Genomic DNA, 17,226 nt, shown 5'->3' with positions numbered 1-17,226 from the left:
GTTAAACTTTACACATTTTAAGCTATTACTCCTCATTCAATCTCCCTTTTAGACTTTGTAGAAGAGAATAAGATTCTTAATTCTATGCAGAATATATATTTTAAATTAACATAGGTCAACTGGAATGATCCAAAGGAAAGGCATAAATTTCTTAACTATTCGAGGAAGCATTCTTCTCTTCACAGGAAGGCTGTCTGAGTATCCGTGAGAAGGAAACTCAGGTCTGACTCCTGTAAAGGCAGAGGTTTTTCAGTAAACGCATGGAAATCTGGCTACAGAAGCTCATATGCCAGCTGTGCCCCTCCTCCTACTCCACATAAAATGGGATCAGTGACAACCATGATAGTGAGGTGCTCTAGGTTATAGTCCAGAAAGGAGCTAGTATTCATATTATCAAACCTATTTGGAACCTTTATTATTCTTGCCTGCCTTCAAGTCATTTCTGACTTATAGCTATTATGTCACGGGGTTTTCGTGGCAAGATTTATTCAAAGCAGTAATTGCCTTCCTCTAAGGCTAAGGGAATGTGACTTGCTCAAGATCACACAATTTCTATGGCCAAAACAGATCTTTTGGCCATAGTCTCCCAAAGTCCTAGTTCAAACTACTCAAACTTCTTGTCACGACCCAGGCTGCAGAGCACCAATAACCATACACAGAGGCCAGAATCTATCTAATATCTTTATTAAGGAAATAAGTAAAGGCAATAAAAATAAGTGTAGAATATAGTTCAGAAGATGACCTTTCAGGAAAGGTCAAATATAGTCCAGGAAAACAATGTCCAATATGAAATAGTAAGGTCCAAAGTTGTAATCCAGTAACCGAAACACTCACTTTGCCAAGCAAAGTGAGGGGAGAAGACAAGGTCCTTTAGTCCATGAAACTTAGGCAAGGCAAGGAAATAGCTTGATTCTTGGTACACAAAGCTTGATTCAAGGCAACAAGGAACGAGGAACAAGGACAAGATCCGTGGTAAATACTTGGCAAGGTCCGGGAAGCAAGGCAAGGTCCTGGAAAGCAAGGCTGAGTCCTAGGTAGCAAGGCAAGGTCCGTGAAGCAAAACAAGGCTGGAAACAGGAACGAAGGCTTGGAAACGGGAGTAGCGCTGTCCACACACAACCTACTCCGGTAGCTGACGAATTGACTCCGCAAGATTCCTACGGGGCAAGGAGCCTAAATAGGGTCTCGTTTTCCCACCAAGAACACTTCTCTGGGGAACCAGAACCGAAAGTCAATCTCTGTGTCCAGATGCATGACTCCCTAAAGGTTCTCATGAAAGCAGTCTTAATCAGCTGAATGCCTGGCTGCGATTCTCAGGCTTCTGCGATTAGCCTGTTGAACTCCTTTTTGTTGTTGATAATAACTACGGCGAGAAAATGGGGGAGATTCTGACTCAGGGCTTGTTTGGCAGATTTCTGGAAGGCAAACCTCCTGCAGGTGCAAGGGCTCCAATTCTGGCTGGGAAAGTTCCGATTCTGGCTGAAACGGTGGAAAAACCAAGTTTTCCTCTTCATCTGTCTCAACAGCGCTAGGAACAGGACTACATGGCCCATGAGTCATCACACTTCTACACCTTTCTCCTCCTTCTCCTCCTTCTCCTCTTTCTTCTCCTTCTCCTCCTCCTTCTTCTTCTTCAGCAATGTAGTGTCTTGGCGGTGGATACATAGATGGTTGTAGAGCCCTATTCTTGCCCCGCATGTTCTTCCACAGTGAGGGCATTTGTTTCCAGGTGGAAGACGATCCCGGTCAGGGATGGCCTGATACACCTTCCTCTTGGCACATTTCTCTCTTTCGTCCTCCTTTCATGCCTCTTCAAATTCCATGGCACTGCTGGTCACAGCTGACCTCCACTTAGAGCGCTCAAGGGTCAGGGCTTCACAGTTCTCTGTGTCTATGCCACAGTTTTTAAGGTTAGCTTTAAGCCTATCATTAAATCTCTTTTCCTGTCCACTAACATCCCGTTTTCCATTCTTGAGTTGGGAGTAGAGTAACTGCTTTAAAGCGCAAACTAAAATCCAGAGTAGATTCCTTGCTACATTGATATGGAAATTACTAGCCACCAATGGATTAGACAGGACTGCAATAGAATTTAAATAAAAACCAATACATCCATAATGAAATAATCCTCATGACCATGACATATTGGGAAAGGGCAGTCTGACAAGTCTCTGTCTAAATAAATCCAGGCAGAAAGCAAGGACCAAGATGTCCAAAGTATCTGATCGGTATTTCCAGTCAAAGCTGAGAAGACAAGCAGGTCCAAGGAAGCCTAGTGGGGTAGAGCTGGAGGATTGTAATGGTCACCAACATATATTGCCATCACAAACAAGTGGGAAGACCTCCTCCTGTCCTACCACTAGAGCAGTGGTTCCTAACCTGTGAGTCCCCAGGTGTTTTGATCTACAACTCCCAGAAATCCCAGCCAGTTTACCAGCTGTTAGGATTTCTGGGAGTTGAAGGCCAAAACATCTGGGGACTCACAGGTTGAGAACCACTGCACTAGAGCATCAAACGTGAGGAGCTTCTAGAGCAATGGTTCTCGACCTGTGGGTCCCTAGATGTTTTGGCCTTCATCTCCCAGAAATCCTAACAGCTGGTAAACTGGCTGGGATTTCTGGGAATTGTAAGCCACAACACATAGGGACCCACAGGTTGAGAATCACTGGACTAGATGTTTGTGAGACTGTTTTTGCCTAATCCCATCACTGGGTTCCACCACCACTGAATAACTGTGGCCACCATAGACGCCATGTGTCTAAACCCAAGCATTCCAGTCATCCTTGCATAGCATACTCAGAGGCCCAAATGTATCATACAGAAATATATTAGGCATTTAATTCAACAAGCATGGGTTGGAAACAACTTAAAAGTAAACAACAGCAACAACAACGGATTCAAATGCCAAAACATGTAATGATTTTAACAGGCAATCTCCTTTCTACATTATTAAAAATGCATCCTTTTTTTGAATTATGCATATTTTACTAAGTTGCCACGACACTTAATTCTTTGCCACAAGATGGGCCATTTTTACTACAAAGCATGATTACTTACATAGAGTTTTGGGTTATGGCCTCTACTGATATTATTAGAGGTCCAAGGGACATGTGACACACTTCATACCAGTCATGGAAGGAAGATTAACTTTTGTCTCGGGTATTTTAATATGTGTATGTTTTAATGACTGCATTTTATCTATGTGATTTCATAGACACATTTGACTATGTTGTGTCCCACCTCAAGATGAAAGGAGAGGTGGGTAATAAAAAACATGATCCTGATAATGATGTAAATTGCATCACTTATGTTTGCCTGGCCCATCTCTCCACTTCTACCTCAGTTTGAACTGTTCATTGATCTAACAAGTCTATATCAAGGATCATAAACCTAAGGGATAAGGCAGAAAATTAGTTTCCCTTCTCATTTAACTTACTTTGCTCACTACTGGAGGAAGATGGCTTTCCAGAAGCGTCTTCTAAGGAGCTGTTGAGGTCAACAGTAGAGGATGAGATACGCATATACTGAGCAGCATTCTTTCTTTTAGCATTGGTAGGTGACCTGCAGAAGAAATGGATCCATTATAGTTTCCAAGAAGTAGTTCAATTTCCTTTCAGAAATATTAGATTGAATTCATTCAAATGCACGTTGTTGAAAGAGAATACTTACACAAAAGTGCACATTGTTATTACAGCAAACTTTTGTATGTTTACTTAAAAAAAAACCCTAAATAGAAAAGTGCTTTGGTGTAATTAAAAATATTTTTTAATTCTGGCAATAAAGTGTGAAGCACTCCAAATCTTATCTTCTGAAACAAGACTGCTCACATCTGGAGCATAATATTTCCCTGGTGAGGACTGTGATTCTTTTATACTATTGCCATTTGCTGGTGCAAGCTAGAGCCGGCATGGGCAAACTTTAGCCCTCCAGGTGTTTTGGACTTCAACTCCCACAATTCCTAACAACCTCAGGCCCCTTCCTTTTCCTTCTCAGCCACTGAAGCCTGAGGCTGTTAGAAATTGTGGGAGTTGAAGTCCAAAACACCTGGAGGGCCAAAGTTTGCTCATGCCTGAGCTAGAGGAAAATGCAACTGAAGAACATCTGGAGAGACACAAGTGTCCTGCATTTGTTGTACAATGTGAGTGAATGAGTGTTAGGAATCTCTGAGCTGTTAGACTCAAAATAACTCTCTCTTGGGGTGATTCCACTTAAAATATTAGAAGAGTGCTAGAAGCACACTTCATAACCAGCAGAAACGTACACTTGGTGAGCTGGGATAAGCTTTTGATCCTTAGGATGGCACAGGATGGCAGAGCCCAAATATGAGTTCAAAAGTATTTATTGAAGTAAAAGAAATACATTTTGGATAGGAAAGTTCTTGGAGCTAACTAACTTTCTAAATCTCATATTCTAAGGAAGGTAAAAGGTAAAAATATCAAAAAATATCCATGCAGCTACATCTTGCCTGGAGAATGGCAAGATTGTGTCCACACTGAAGGAGACAAAGGCAGAGGAAAGGAAGTAAAGGAGGCTGACCACATGGCCAATAAAGCGAGCACTCGAAAACCAGGCAGGAGCCAATATAACACACAAGCTGTTTATTGAAGCAGAGTAAATATATAGGTCTATGCGCATTTAAGGTGGAAAGTCAAAGTAAGAAATAGTCCATAATATATAGTCTATTGCAATTCAGAAAGAGTTTATCAATGTCCAATTTTTAATCCACAAGTGAAGCTTGATAGCTTCCCTTAGATATCAAAGTTTGTCCATGAAACAGTAGAGGAAAACAAAGCACTGCAAATCCGCTTGAAAAGTCCCGTAGCAAAGTCAAAGAAGCAAGGTAAACAAAGCAGAGTCAATCTCGATCCAGGAATAAGGAAGTCACGGTAACAAGGCAAGGTCTACTCGGGAGTAGCAGCTCAGTGCGGCTCTCCTGAAACTGGAAACTCGGCACGGATTCAGAAGACAAGGCAAGGAGCTGGAAACTGGAACCTCTTCAGAGGAAAGGCAAAGTTGACACCGCAATGAAAATACAGTGCAGAGTACTTTTAACAGAATCCCAAGTCTGTAAGAATTAGGGCGTACAGGGCCCGCAAAAGTTCTCATGGGAAAACTAATCATTATCTAGTTTGAGAGCGAGTCTTTGACTTCTTCTCAGTCCTTGTTTTCTACTTCTATCTTTGGTAACAAAATCTCTCCGATTAAAATTTCCATTCTCCCCCAAGTCTGTACCATCTGGTGTGGTTAAAGCTGGAGAGAATTCGGAATGTTTGCCAATTAGAGTATCCGGCACCTGCAAGGCCATGGGGCCTGAGTTCTGAGCAGGAATGTCTTCAAATTCTGCTGCCTCATCTGTTTCTGACTCCAACTCTCGATGTAACCTGGGCTATGATGGCTGAGCCACAACAATACCTTTAGAGAGGAAGTTACCTCATCCCTTAAGAGATCACTGCTGCATCTTCAAATGGGGGAGGAGATAGTAGTCAAGCAGGAAGAGTAGAGACAGAAAGCACCTTCTAGGAAGGCATGCATAGGGAGGGAGAAAGGAATCCCTCATTCTAATCCTGTTTTCTAGTCTAGCTACTTCATTAGGGACTGGAGACCTGTGAAGTCCAGGATAACACCCAACAATGAGATATAAAAAATCTACACAAAATGATTAGTGTTGAGACAGTTTTTGTCTCATGGTGTAACCTACATACTCAACTACTTTTTAAAACTTTACTTTATCCTTTAAGGCATTCATAAAAATGTTGAAGAGTAATATATCCCTAGGACAGTTCCCTGAGGCATTCCACTTCCAGTCCGAAGCTTAGCCATTCATGATGATTCCTTAAGTACACCTTTCCAAGCAGTAATGGAGCCATCTGAAGGCCCTTCCCCACTCAGTAGGCCAAAATCTCACCTTCTGGTGAAAAAATAGCCACGCTCCTTCCTGTGCCAAACCAGCATCAGCACAGGGGGGTACGACCACCACCCTCTGCCTTCCCTAACCCCCTTTCTTGACTTTAAAACCATTCAAACGTAAAGTTATGAAGGCTGGAGTTATGAAGGTTTTACTGCACCTGAAAAAGATGCACAGAGATTTTGGGGGGTGCAGAGGAGCCCTAAAAAGCCTCCAGCCTTGGTAACTTCCATTTTTAATTGGTTTAAAGCCAAGAAAGGGGGCGAGGGGGCTGTTTCAGTCCATGGATGCAGAATGGCTGTGTAGGTTGAACCTGGGATCAGGGGTGGCAATCCAGAAGGCAATCTACACACACACACCCCACACCTGCAAAGATTCAAACCATATTGAAAGGTCCAGATCTTTCAAATTGTATTTTTTTTTAAACTGGAGTAAATCAGGAGCCACTGGTGTCGCAGTGAGTTAAACCGCTGAGTTGCTGAACTTGCTGACTGAAAGGTCGGCAGTTCAAATCCGGACAGTGAGGTGAGCTCCTTCTGTGAGCTCCAGCTTCTGCCAACCTAGCAGTTCAAAAACATGCAAATGTAAGTAGATCAATAGGTACCGCTCAGGTGGGAAGGTAACAGCACTCCATGCAGTCATGTCGGCCACATGAGCCAGGAGGTGTCTACGGACAATGCCAGCTCTTCGGCTTAGAAACAGAGATGAGCACCAACCTCCAGTCAGACACAACTAGATTTAATGTCAGGGGAAAACCTTTACCTTTACCTAAACTTGGAAATCCAGGTTTACTCCAAATTCAACCAGATTAGCCTGAGGCATCATTTGCATGCCACAGGCTAATCCAGAAAATAACACAGAGTTTGAATTTGTGTAGGTGGGCCCTGACAGTATTCCCATCTATTCCTTATTTATCAGTTTGAATTCAAAACAGATAGAGGATATTATCAAATACTGTGCTGTAATCCATTTAAATGATATCCATAACCATTCCACTATCGGTTAAACTAGTACATTGATTGCAAAATGATATAAGATTAGTTTTGTAGGATTTGTTCCTGACAGACCCATGTTGGCTCCTATTGATCACTGTGCTGTCATCAAGATACTTGCAGACTGCTGTAAAATCCATTCTAATATTTGTATTTGTACTGAGGTCAGGCTGACTTTTATGTCGTTTTTCAGATCTGTTTTGGAAGAGGGGGTGCCTCTGGTACCTCACTTGTTCTCCAAAATTTCTCAAAATGATGGCAAATGCTTCACAAAGTACATTAGCAAGTTCCTTCAATACTCTGGGATACAGTACATCTGGCCCTGCAGATTGAACTCATTAAGGTTAGCTATGTGATTCTGGACTAACTCTCTATCAATCTTGATTTGCAATCCAGATCCTTTGCCAAGGTCTCTGCTGCTGAATGGATGCATACAGGGCGGAAACTGAAGCAAAATAGATACGGAGTATGTGTACCTTTTCATTGCCATCTGTTAGCATTTTGTCATCCTTACTGAACCACAACCACTGTCTCCTTGGCTATTGTCATGCCTTAAATGAAACAGTTTTTTGTTGGGTTGTTGTGAGTTTTCCAGGCTGTATGGCCATGTTCCAGAAGCATTATCTCCTGACATTTTTCCCACATCATTGGCAGACATCCTCAGAAATTGTGAGGTATATTGGAAACTAGGCAAGGGAGGTTTATATATCTGTGGAAGGTCCAGGGTGGGAGAAAGAGCTCTTTTCTGTTGAAGGCAAGTGTAAATGTTGTAATTAATCACCTTGATTAGCATTTAATGGCTTTTCAGCTTCAAGGCATGGCTGATTCCTGCCTAGGGGGAATCCTTTGTTGGGAGCTGTTAGCTGGCCCTGATTGTTTCTTATCTGGAATTCCCCTGTTTTTCAGAGTGTTGCTCTTTATTTACAGCCCTGATTGTAGAGTTTTTTTTAATACTGGCAGCCAGATTGTGTTCATTTTCATGGTTTCCTCCTTTCTGTTGAAATTGTCCACATGCTTGTGGATTTCAATGGCTTCTCTGTGTAGTCTGACATGGTGGTTGTTAGCGTGGTGCAGCATTTCTGTGTTCTCAAATAATATGTCCAAGTTGTTTCATCAGGTGTTCTGCTATGGCTGACTTCTCTGGTTGAGTTAGTCTGCAGTGCCTTTCATGTTCCTTGATTTGTGTCTGGGCAATGCAGCTGCATTTGGTGGTCCCAATGTAGACTTGTCCACAGCTGCCTGGTATACGGTAGACTCCTGCAGAGGTGAGAGGAGCCCTCTTGTCCTTTGAAGAATGTAGCATTTGCTGGATTTTCTTGGTGGGTCTGTAGACAGTTTGTAGGTTGTGTTTCTTCATCAGCTTCCCTATGTGGCCAGTGGTTCCCTTGATGTATGGTTCTTTTTATTACTCCCTGCTTGAATTTCCAGTCATCCTGAGCTTTAACTTTCTTTAAAGGTGCCCTCAAAGTTGCTGTTGGTAGTGTAATTGGTGAATAAGGAGAAGGAGATTCTGATCTGTGCTGTTGATGAGTTTCAGCAAATTGCCAATGACTCCTGGATATGTGTACCAGGAAGACTGCACACTTCCTAATCCATCTTGTCAGGCTGGCACACAGGGGTAAGGTTCCCAATACCCCTGTCATCAAGTCCTCAGCCACTTTACTTCCTGTTGTCTTTGGCAGTTTTCTTGACTCTTTCTTTGGCATCTGATACCCCTTATTGCTGATTGCTCATCACTCTTTCAAACACTATTAACATTTCATTTGTCAGTTTGTTCAAGACTTTATAAGAATTAAATCCGTGGTGGCTTTTGAAATTAAATTTCTATGATGTACTTCTTGTTTCATTTCAAGATCTAGGGGTTGTGAAGCAGGTGTTTAGAAATGTCCTTTATGCTCCTTAAAGAACTCCTTTAAGTTCTGATACGTTTAACTTGGAGAAAAGCAGGCAGAGAAGGGGACATGACAGCCATATTTAAATCTTTGAAGGGATGTCACCTTGAGGAGGAAGCAAGCTAGTTTTCTGCTGCTCTGGAGATTAGGACACAGAGCAATTGACTGAAATTGCAGGAAAAAATATTCTATCTGAACATTGAAAAAACTTCCTGATGGCAACAGTTGGCCGGTAGCTGAATATGCTGCCTTGGAGAGTGGAGCAGTCTCCTTCTCTGGAGGTTTTTAAGCAGAGGCTGGATGGTCATCTGTCTGGGTGATTTGACTGTGCCTTCCTGCATGGCAGGGGCTTGGCCTTCATGGCCCTTGTGATCTCTTCCAACTCTATGATTCCAGATGATTCTCATGGTGAGGATGGAATGCTTCAGGGCAAAGTGTAATATTGGATTTCATCAATGACTCTAGGATTGTACATTTCTATGACTTATATAGTCGGCCCTCAACTTTTGCTGAGTGAAGGGCACAGGAGCCCTGCAGAAGTGGAAAACTGACAAACACAGGCCTATATATTTTCGAATGTAAGAGAACATTTCTGTAAGCATATCTAGGACCTTTGGCATGATTGCATTGAAGAATAGAAAACTGTTGGGAATCTATTGAGCGGTTAGACTCCAAAACAACTCTCTCTTGGGGTGATTCCTCAAAAATACAGCAGAATGGCAGAAGCACACCATAAACAGCAGAAACTTATGTCTGGTGAGCTAGGAGAAGCCTTTCTTCCTTAGGATGGCAAAGGATTGCAGAATCCCAATTATAAGTTAAAAATCATTTATTGAGGTAAAAAAGAAATCCATTGTAGATAGAAAAAGGTTCTTGGAGCTAACTAGCTCTCTAGGCTAGCTTCTAAGGAAGGTAAGAAGGTAAAAATAACATAATATCTAAATAGCTACATTTTGCCCGGAAAATGGCAAAATGTGGCTTCTCAGGTGAAAGACAAAGGCAGGAAGAGAGCCAAAATGGGGCTGACCATGTAGTCAAAGCCTTGGGGCAATTAACATTCAAAAGATAGAGGAAGTTACCTCATCCCTCAAAGAGATCGCATTACTATCACAAGGTGAGGAAGTGAAGGTAAACAAGAAAACAAGAGAGGAAAACAGCAAGGCCTTTCTAGGCATGCAGGGGAGTATAGAGAGGATTCCCTCATCTAATTCTATCCTCTACCTAACTGCTCATTGAGGGCTTGAGACTTGTGTAGTCCAGGATGACAGCCAACAAAAACAGACTTTTTAGTTGCATATAGGGCAGCAGCGGAGATGGAGGTAAATACAATGATTCTCGAATAATCAAACCTGTGAATGTTTAACCAGCGTGTGGAGGGAGGATGAATGCTGTTTTAATAAGCATACGTGAAAAACGTCCGGTGGTGCAGTGGGTTAAACCGCTGAGCTACTGAACAGAAAGGTTGGCGCTTCGAATCTGGGGAGCGGGGTGAGCTCCCGTTGTTAGCCCCAGCTTCTGCCAACTTAGCAGTTCAAAAACATACAAATGTGAGTAGATCAATGGGTACCGCTCCAGCAGGAAGATAACAGCGCTCTATGCAGTCATTCCGGCCACATTATCTATGGACAATGCCGGCCGGCTCTTCGGCTTAGAAATGGAGATGAGCATCAACCCCCAGAGTTGGACACAACTAGAGTTAATGTCAAGGGGAATCCTTTACCTTACCTCACGTGAAAAGCATCTCTTTTGTGTCATAAATACAGAAGGTAAGGAGGCATTTGTAAGCATTCACTGAACAAGGGAAAGTATAAAGCCCTTCACACAAAATCTCAATACTTGATTTCACCCCCACAAATGTTTTCCCTGAGTTGAGTTTACTTGATTTATGTTTTACAGTTGTAGGAATTTCTTAAAATGGCTAGGGGTCTCATTTACAAAGGAAAATCTGCCAAATCTACTTTTCTAAACAATCCAAAGTTTTGCCCTTAGAGTCTTGGAAACATCAGTAGTAAATCCATAGTGAAGCAGCTTAATTTCTTTGCTTGGACAATTTATTCTAATTTCAACGTGTTTAATTCTTCAAAGCAGTCAATTCATACATGGCTGAATTTTGACAGAGGAAAGCATTGGGGATAATACTATAGTTTGACTTTAGTAAGGCGTTGTCACCATTCCAAATGACATAATATTGACTTTGGGTCAGCGGTAAAGATTTAGCTCCCCTTTTCATGTATCTGGCATATTTGTGAAATGTTTTGGCTATCCAGCTGTTCTGCATCCCAGTGAGTAGCAGGGATATTCTGCATGTCAAAACAGTTAGACCAGGTGGAGAGATGATGGATTAGCAACCATGAGCCAACCAAATGCAAACTGGAAGCGAATCCACATGGCTGCTATGGAACATGACTGTAGAGGAGTAATTCTCAACCTGTGGGTCCCCAGATGTTTTGGCCTTCAACTCCCAGAAATCCTAACAGCTGGTAAACTGGTTGGGATTTCTGGGAGTTGTAAGCCAAAACACCTGGGGACCCATAGGCTGAGAACCACCACTGTAGAGCTTTGTGTTAGCATTTTGCATTTCAACTGGAGAAGGCGATTTATTGGAACACTACCTGACCCAGTGGGCTTGCAACACTAATACTCTCATGTACAATATTGGGAGGGGGGCTAGGAAAGGCCTCAAAGTGTGTTTTGGGGGTTACTGGTGGGCTCCAGGTCTGAAAAGATTGAAGATTATTGCATATTAGCACACACCAGAATGGACCTGTGTGCTTAATCCAGGAAGGGGAAGCCACGGCTACTACTCAAAACTGAGATTTCCCCACTCTTCCCTTCTGAAGTCATACAGTTCAGCTTGTTCTGTGCTTCATCAGTCAACATCCTACTTCCAATTCCTCTCAAGGAATTTCTGTTTAGTGAAATGTAGCAGTTTCACGTCCTAAATAATGCAAGCAGGACTACAATGAACCCCCAAAGTGATGTGGAGTTAAGACAAGGGAAAGCGAGATTGTGGGTCAGGGATAGATCTTGGAAGTGTTTTTTTGGACTACAGCTCTCAGAATCCCCATTCAAACATGCCTAGTGACCCTGCTGACAGAAAAATCCTGGAACTTGTAGTCCACCAAATAGAGCCGGCCCTAGGTATTTTTCTAGTGTAGGCAAACAGAATTTTGCCCCCCCCCCCAAACCAATCACTGAAAAATAAAAGCATTGGATAAGTGAAAATGTTGGATAACAAGGAGGGATTAAGGAAAAGCCTATTAAACATCAAATTACATTAAGATTTTACAAATTAAGCACCAAAACATAATGTTTTACAACAAATCAACAGAAAAAGCAGTCTCGACTGCGCCCCCGTATGTTTTGCACCCCAAGCGACCGCTTAATTCGCCTCATTGTTGGACTGGCTCTGCCACCAAAGTAACTTTTCCAAATTCTGGATAGGACTGAAGTATATAGGCAATTATTTATTTATTAATTCACAGTTTTTATATTCCGCCCTTCTCACCCTGAAGGGGACTCAGGATGGATCACAATGTACATATACACGGCAAACATTCAATGCCATAGACATATGACACACAGAGACAGAGACACAGAGGCCATTTAACATTTCCAGCTTCTGGCTTTATGAGGATATGCTCGATTCCAGCCACAGGAGGAGCTGCTGCCTCATCATCCACTGTGACACTGAGTCCTTGATGGAGTACTTCCTCATCTTCTGGCATGCACACTGCTGGACAGTTTTATGGTGATGTAAATTAAATTAGCCTCCCCGCATAAGTGGCCCCTAAATTTCCTACTTGACAGATATAACTGTCTTTCAGGTTGCTTAGGTAAACAACTAGCTGGGGCTATTTAATGGTCGGTCACTCAGGCTTCGAACGCATGACCTCTTGGTCATAGTGATTTATTGCAGCTGGCTACTAACCAGCTGCGCCATAGCCCGGCCCTGATAAGGGCCGGTCTTTAGCACAGCTGGCTAATCACCAGCAGCAATAGATTTCTACTGACCGAAAGATTGGCAGTTCAAAGCCCAGGGCAGGGTGAGCACTCAACCTTCTGCCCAGCTCACTATCCACCTAAACAGTTTGAAAACAGCTGTGAGCTATGAATAGAGAAATTAGACATCGCATAAGTGGGGAGGTATTTTACGGCACCATAAAAAAAGGAAATACCAGAAATGCCGGTGATCAAAGGAGAAATAGTTTGTGATCAAGGGCTCATCATCATAGTGGTTGGAGTGTCAGCACCTCCCTGTGGCCGGAATCGAGCACAACCTCCAGGACACCGAAGTTGGAAAAATGACGACGTAATACCTCTATCTGTTGTCTGTCCTATATGTCTAACGACAATGAATGTTTGTTGTGTATATGTTCTGTGATCTGCCCTGAGTCTCCTTCAGGCTGAGAGGGTTGAATATAAACACTGTAAATAAATAATAAATAATTCTTCTGAACAGATCTTGCCGATGATACAATTGCCTTTGAAAGCGACACCAAAGTACAATATTGCTTGGAGGGAAGGCAGGTAAAAATGCGAGCGTTGCTTCCTTACCTTTGCCCTGAAGGTATAAATTCTTCAAATTCGTAGATCTCCACTGGTAGCTCTTTCCTCTGCAGCTTCTGAATGAATTCCAGATATTTCTCCCCAACCTTGTAAGGCTTGCAGAACTCAGTCAGGTTCTGGTATCCAACAGGGATTCGTTCTGCTTGGACCTGCTGGAGCTTGAACATCCTCAGTGTCACCTTGGGAAATAAACCCAGGAAGCATGAAGAAACTGAATGCCTTTTTGTAACTGGTGAAGTTCAGACTTGTATTTTTCAGATCCCTCTGAAATTTCCTCTACTAGTAAAACAGGGTAAGCTCTACGGAAATGCCAGCTTTGAAACTTACTTCAATCATGAGCTGATCAACTTGACAACAATAACAATCTATGCTACAGAGTTCCTGTTGAAGACCACTGAGATAATGTAGTAAAGGGCTTTGAACAGTCAAAGAGCAATGTCTCAGTGGCCTATGATTGTAAGAAATACTTAAATAAAGATATAAAACATTTCTTGAAGGGTGAACTATAGGCTATTAGGGGGGAAGTATGTTGTAGTTACTAAAAGAATTAAGAAAATATGGTTATGTATGTAAAGTGTAGTGAGCCAGTTTGATTGTTGAACTACAGAGACCAGGGTTAGACATTGGGTGATGTTCCAGAAACAGCCTTTCTCTGATTTCCACCCTTTTTAACTATTAAAAAGGTAAAGGTTTTCCCCTGACATTAAGTCTAGTTGTGTCCGACTCTGAGCGTTGGTGCTCATCTCCATTTCTAAGCCAAAGAGCTTAGACACTTCCAAGGTCATGTTGCTGGCATGACTGCATGGAGCGCCATTACCTTCCCGCCAGAGTGGTGCCTATTGATCTACTCACATTTGCATGTTTTCGAACTGCTAGGTTGTCAGAAGCCAAGGCTAACAGTGGGAGCTCACATTGCTCCCCTGATTCAAACCGCCGACCTTTCAGTCAGCAAGTTCAGCAGCTCAGCGGTTTAACCTGCTGCACCATCGGGGGCTCTTAACTATTATTCAGGAATTCTAGTTGCCTAACACGCTTTAGCAATATCACACTAGTTAAGCGTCTGCATCATTATCTTTCATTGCCAGCCTTCCTTGATCTCTGCTGAATCTAACATCCAGGGAGCAATTGCTATTTTTCATAGCAGCAGCTATATTAACTAGCACTGGGATAACAGCAACACGTTGCCACGGAAAAGTATATTTCATTTTGGGATATCATGATTTAATTTCCCACATGGGAATGAGGAGACTTGTAAGTGCTGGGTGTTCCCTGAGAATACTTCAGAATGAGGAAAACAAAAAATCTAAAAATAAAACAATAAAACAAAAACAAAAATGGAATGGGCATGGACAAAACAAGGGACTTTCTTGTTCCTCCAGTACATCAAGATGGACCCTTAAATAACTCATCTTTTACTGTATTTTGAACTTTTGTTTAACAAATTGATTTTTGTATTCTTGAGAACATTTTTGCTTCTGAGAACATTACAATAGTGTGATTGGTGTGCACATGCTCCGAAACGTTGTGTCATTGGTCGTAGCAGTGATTCAAGGATGGTGGCATCCAGTGATGGGATTAAATCAGTGGTTTCCAACCTTTGGTCCTCTAGTTGTTTTGGACTTCAACTCGCAGAAATCCCAGCCATTTTACCAGTTGTTAGGAATTGTGGGAGCCGAAGTCCAAAACACCTGGAGGGTCAATGATTGGGAACCACAGAATTAGATGAATAAAATCTTGCACAGAAGTTATGAAAGCACCTAAAAGGTCCCCACATTAGGAGAGAGAGGTGGAGGGCAGATGGACAACTCTAACAGTTGGTGGCAGCAATGGGATAAATACAAATCCTTAAAATTCATAGCAATTGTAAAATAAGTTGACAACCCTCACACTGACATGTTACTCTGTTATACAAAAACAACAGTCTTGAGACACTATGAAGACTAACACATTTATTACGACACTATTGTTTCAATTTTTTTTCCTCCCAGAAAAATATCAAGAATAGAGCGAGAGGCAGTGCTACTTAGGAAGCCTTGTGCAGAGGAGAAGGGGAGCAGGAATGAGACCCTGACATTTTGTGGTCAGTCACTTTTCCACCCATCCTACTCAGGCCCCAAGCCTCAAGCACCGAGGCATGTCTAACCAGGATCACTCACTACTCACCCGTGTCAGCACCTCATCTCCCTGGTACATCAGTTTGCGGATGTGAGAGATAATTCTCTCTCTCGCTTTCTCCAGCCGCTGACGGCGGTTGTTGGCATCAAAGACGCATCCCCTGTAGACGACTTCTGATTCCTGGACCTGAATGCAGTGGAAAAGACAGATGGAAGAACTGGAAATGTGCAGTTGGCATGCAGATGGAAGAAAACAAGGCAACAGAGTGTGGCAGAGATGTCCAATGAAGAGTCTTGCACGAGTGTCCCTTCTCCCGGAAGCATGCCCAAAATCAGATCTATTCTGCATGGAACCAAAATGAAGTTATTCATGCAATCCAAATTTGAGTTTAAAACATTTAGTTTATCAATTAGGGTTCCTACATATAAAGCAAATATGTTAGGAGGCTCTAGTTCCTGGGCTTTTTAAAATATCCAAATAGCATTTTTGTTCTCCCAAACTATTTTCTGACAATTTGGGACGGGAGGGCAATGATCTTTGATTGCCTTCCCACTGGGCACCAACCTCTTCTTTTTGTTTAGATGGATTCAACGTGGAAATAAAACTCTGCTCCAATTTTCCTGTTCAATTTTTCATTAATTCATTTCCTATTCCACATTATGTGGCTGTGTAGATGGGGGCTGAGAGTTTGCTACCTCTGTGGCAACAACTGGAAATGAATGAAAAACCAAGAGCATTGCATAGAAAGGAAATCTAATCCATGGCACAGTGATGTGTGCTGAGCCACCTCCACTTCCAAATATTGAAAGCTTTGATTTGTGGGTACTTCTGGACACCCTCCAGTACTTGTTCTTGTGTGCCTTCAAGTGATTTCCAACTTACGGTGATCCTAAGGCAATCTTATCACAGGGTTTTCTTGGCAAGATTGGTTCAGAAGAGGTGTTGTCATGGCCTTCCCATGTGGCTGAGAGCCTGTGACCAAATGAGGATTCGAGCCCAACACAATCAGCCAAACATGCTGGTTCTTGCTACCTGCTAGGGCCCAGACAAGGTGTTCTCACCCGACTTGTGCCATGAACATGTTTTTCACTTGATGTAGACAGGATCTAGCCCTACTTATCCTTGCTGGACTCATTGGAATGCATTATGAGGTCTTCTGTGATGACACAAAGACCTTCAGAATGTCCTTTTAAGGCACATTCCCTTTGATCACCCAGATCTGCATCCACTGACCTCAGTTACAAGGCTCTTGTCAGAAATTTGCCTGAAGACTTACAAAAACCTGACATGTTGCCCAACCCACCTCTGGTATTTAAGCACCCAGTAGCAGTGTTCTAGATTTGACTAATAACAAAATTAACTAGCTGTGATTAATTTCACTTAGTGATAACTGAGGCATCATTAATTTAATGTGGGATAATTTCACACTTTTTGCAGCTTAACTGTAAATCTTTTGTTTATTTCAAAATTTCAGAGGTGTGCTTTCATTTGATGCTATAGGAGGAATACCATGGTCCAATGACTAGCTTGTGTTGTGCCTTCAGCTTTTTGTTGTGGGAGCTTAGGTTGCACTGAGGAAGACAGGAGGAGGCTGTGTTTTGTGCCACCAGATGATGATGATGATGATGTTGATGATGATAATAATAATAATAGCCAACTGCAAAAGGCCACCCTACTGGGATCTGTGCGGATCATCTGAAAATATATCACACAGTCCTAGACACTTGGGAAGTGTTCGACTTGTGATTTTGTGATA

The 17,226-nt window shown here is 42.4% G+C and overlaps 1 protein-coding gene and 1 long non-coding RNA gene across 6 annotated transcripts in view; one reads left to right on the top strand and one right to left on the bottom strand.

Moving 5' to 3' along the window:
- Positions 1–17,226, bottom strand: part of gmip (GEM interacting protein) — a 108,581-nt gene that overhangs the window by 27,539 nt on the left and 63,816 nt on the right. For all 5 annotated transcript variants that reach the window (XM_062971035.1, XM_062971034.1, XM_016994990.2 and 2 more), the window contains 3 exons: positions 15,519–15,656; positions 13,344–13,534; positions 3,434–3,558 (listed from right to left, as the gene is read on the bottom strand). In XM_062971035.1, the coding sequence (XP_062827105.1) occupies positions 3,434–3,558; positions 13,344–13,534; positions 15,519–15,656 (454 nt within the window). The remainder of the gene's footprint in view (positions 1–3,433; positions 3,559–13,343; positions 13,535–15,518; positions 15,657–17,226) is intronic.
- LOC134296343 (uncharacterized) overlaps positions 1–17,226 on the top strand; it is a 67,490-nt gene that overhangs the window by 8,552 nt on the left and 41,712 nt on the right. The window lies entirely within an intron of this gene.

The sequence above is a fragment of the Anolis carolinensis genome, chromosome 2, assembly GCF_035594765.1.
Source record: "Anolis carolinensis isolate JA03-04 chromosome 2, rAnoCar3.1.pri, whole genome shotgun sequence".
Classification (NCBI taxonomy): Eukaryota; Metazoa; Chordata; class Lepidosauria; order Squamata; family Dactyloidae; genus Anolis; species Anolis carolinensis.
Note: the sequence above shows the minus strand (reverse complement) of the source record. Positions and strands in the feature narration are given on the sequence as shown.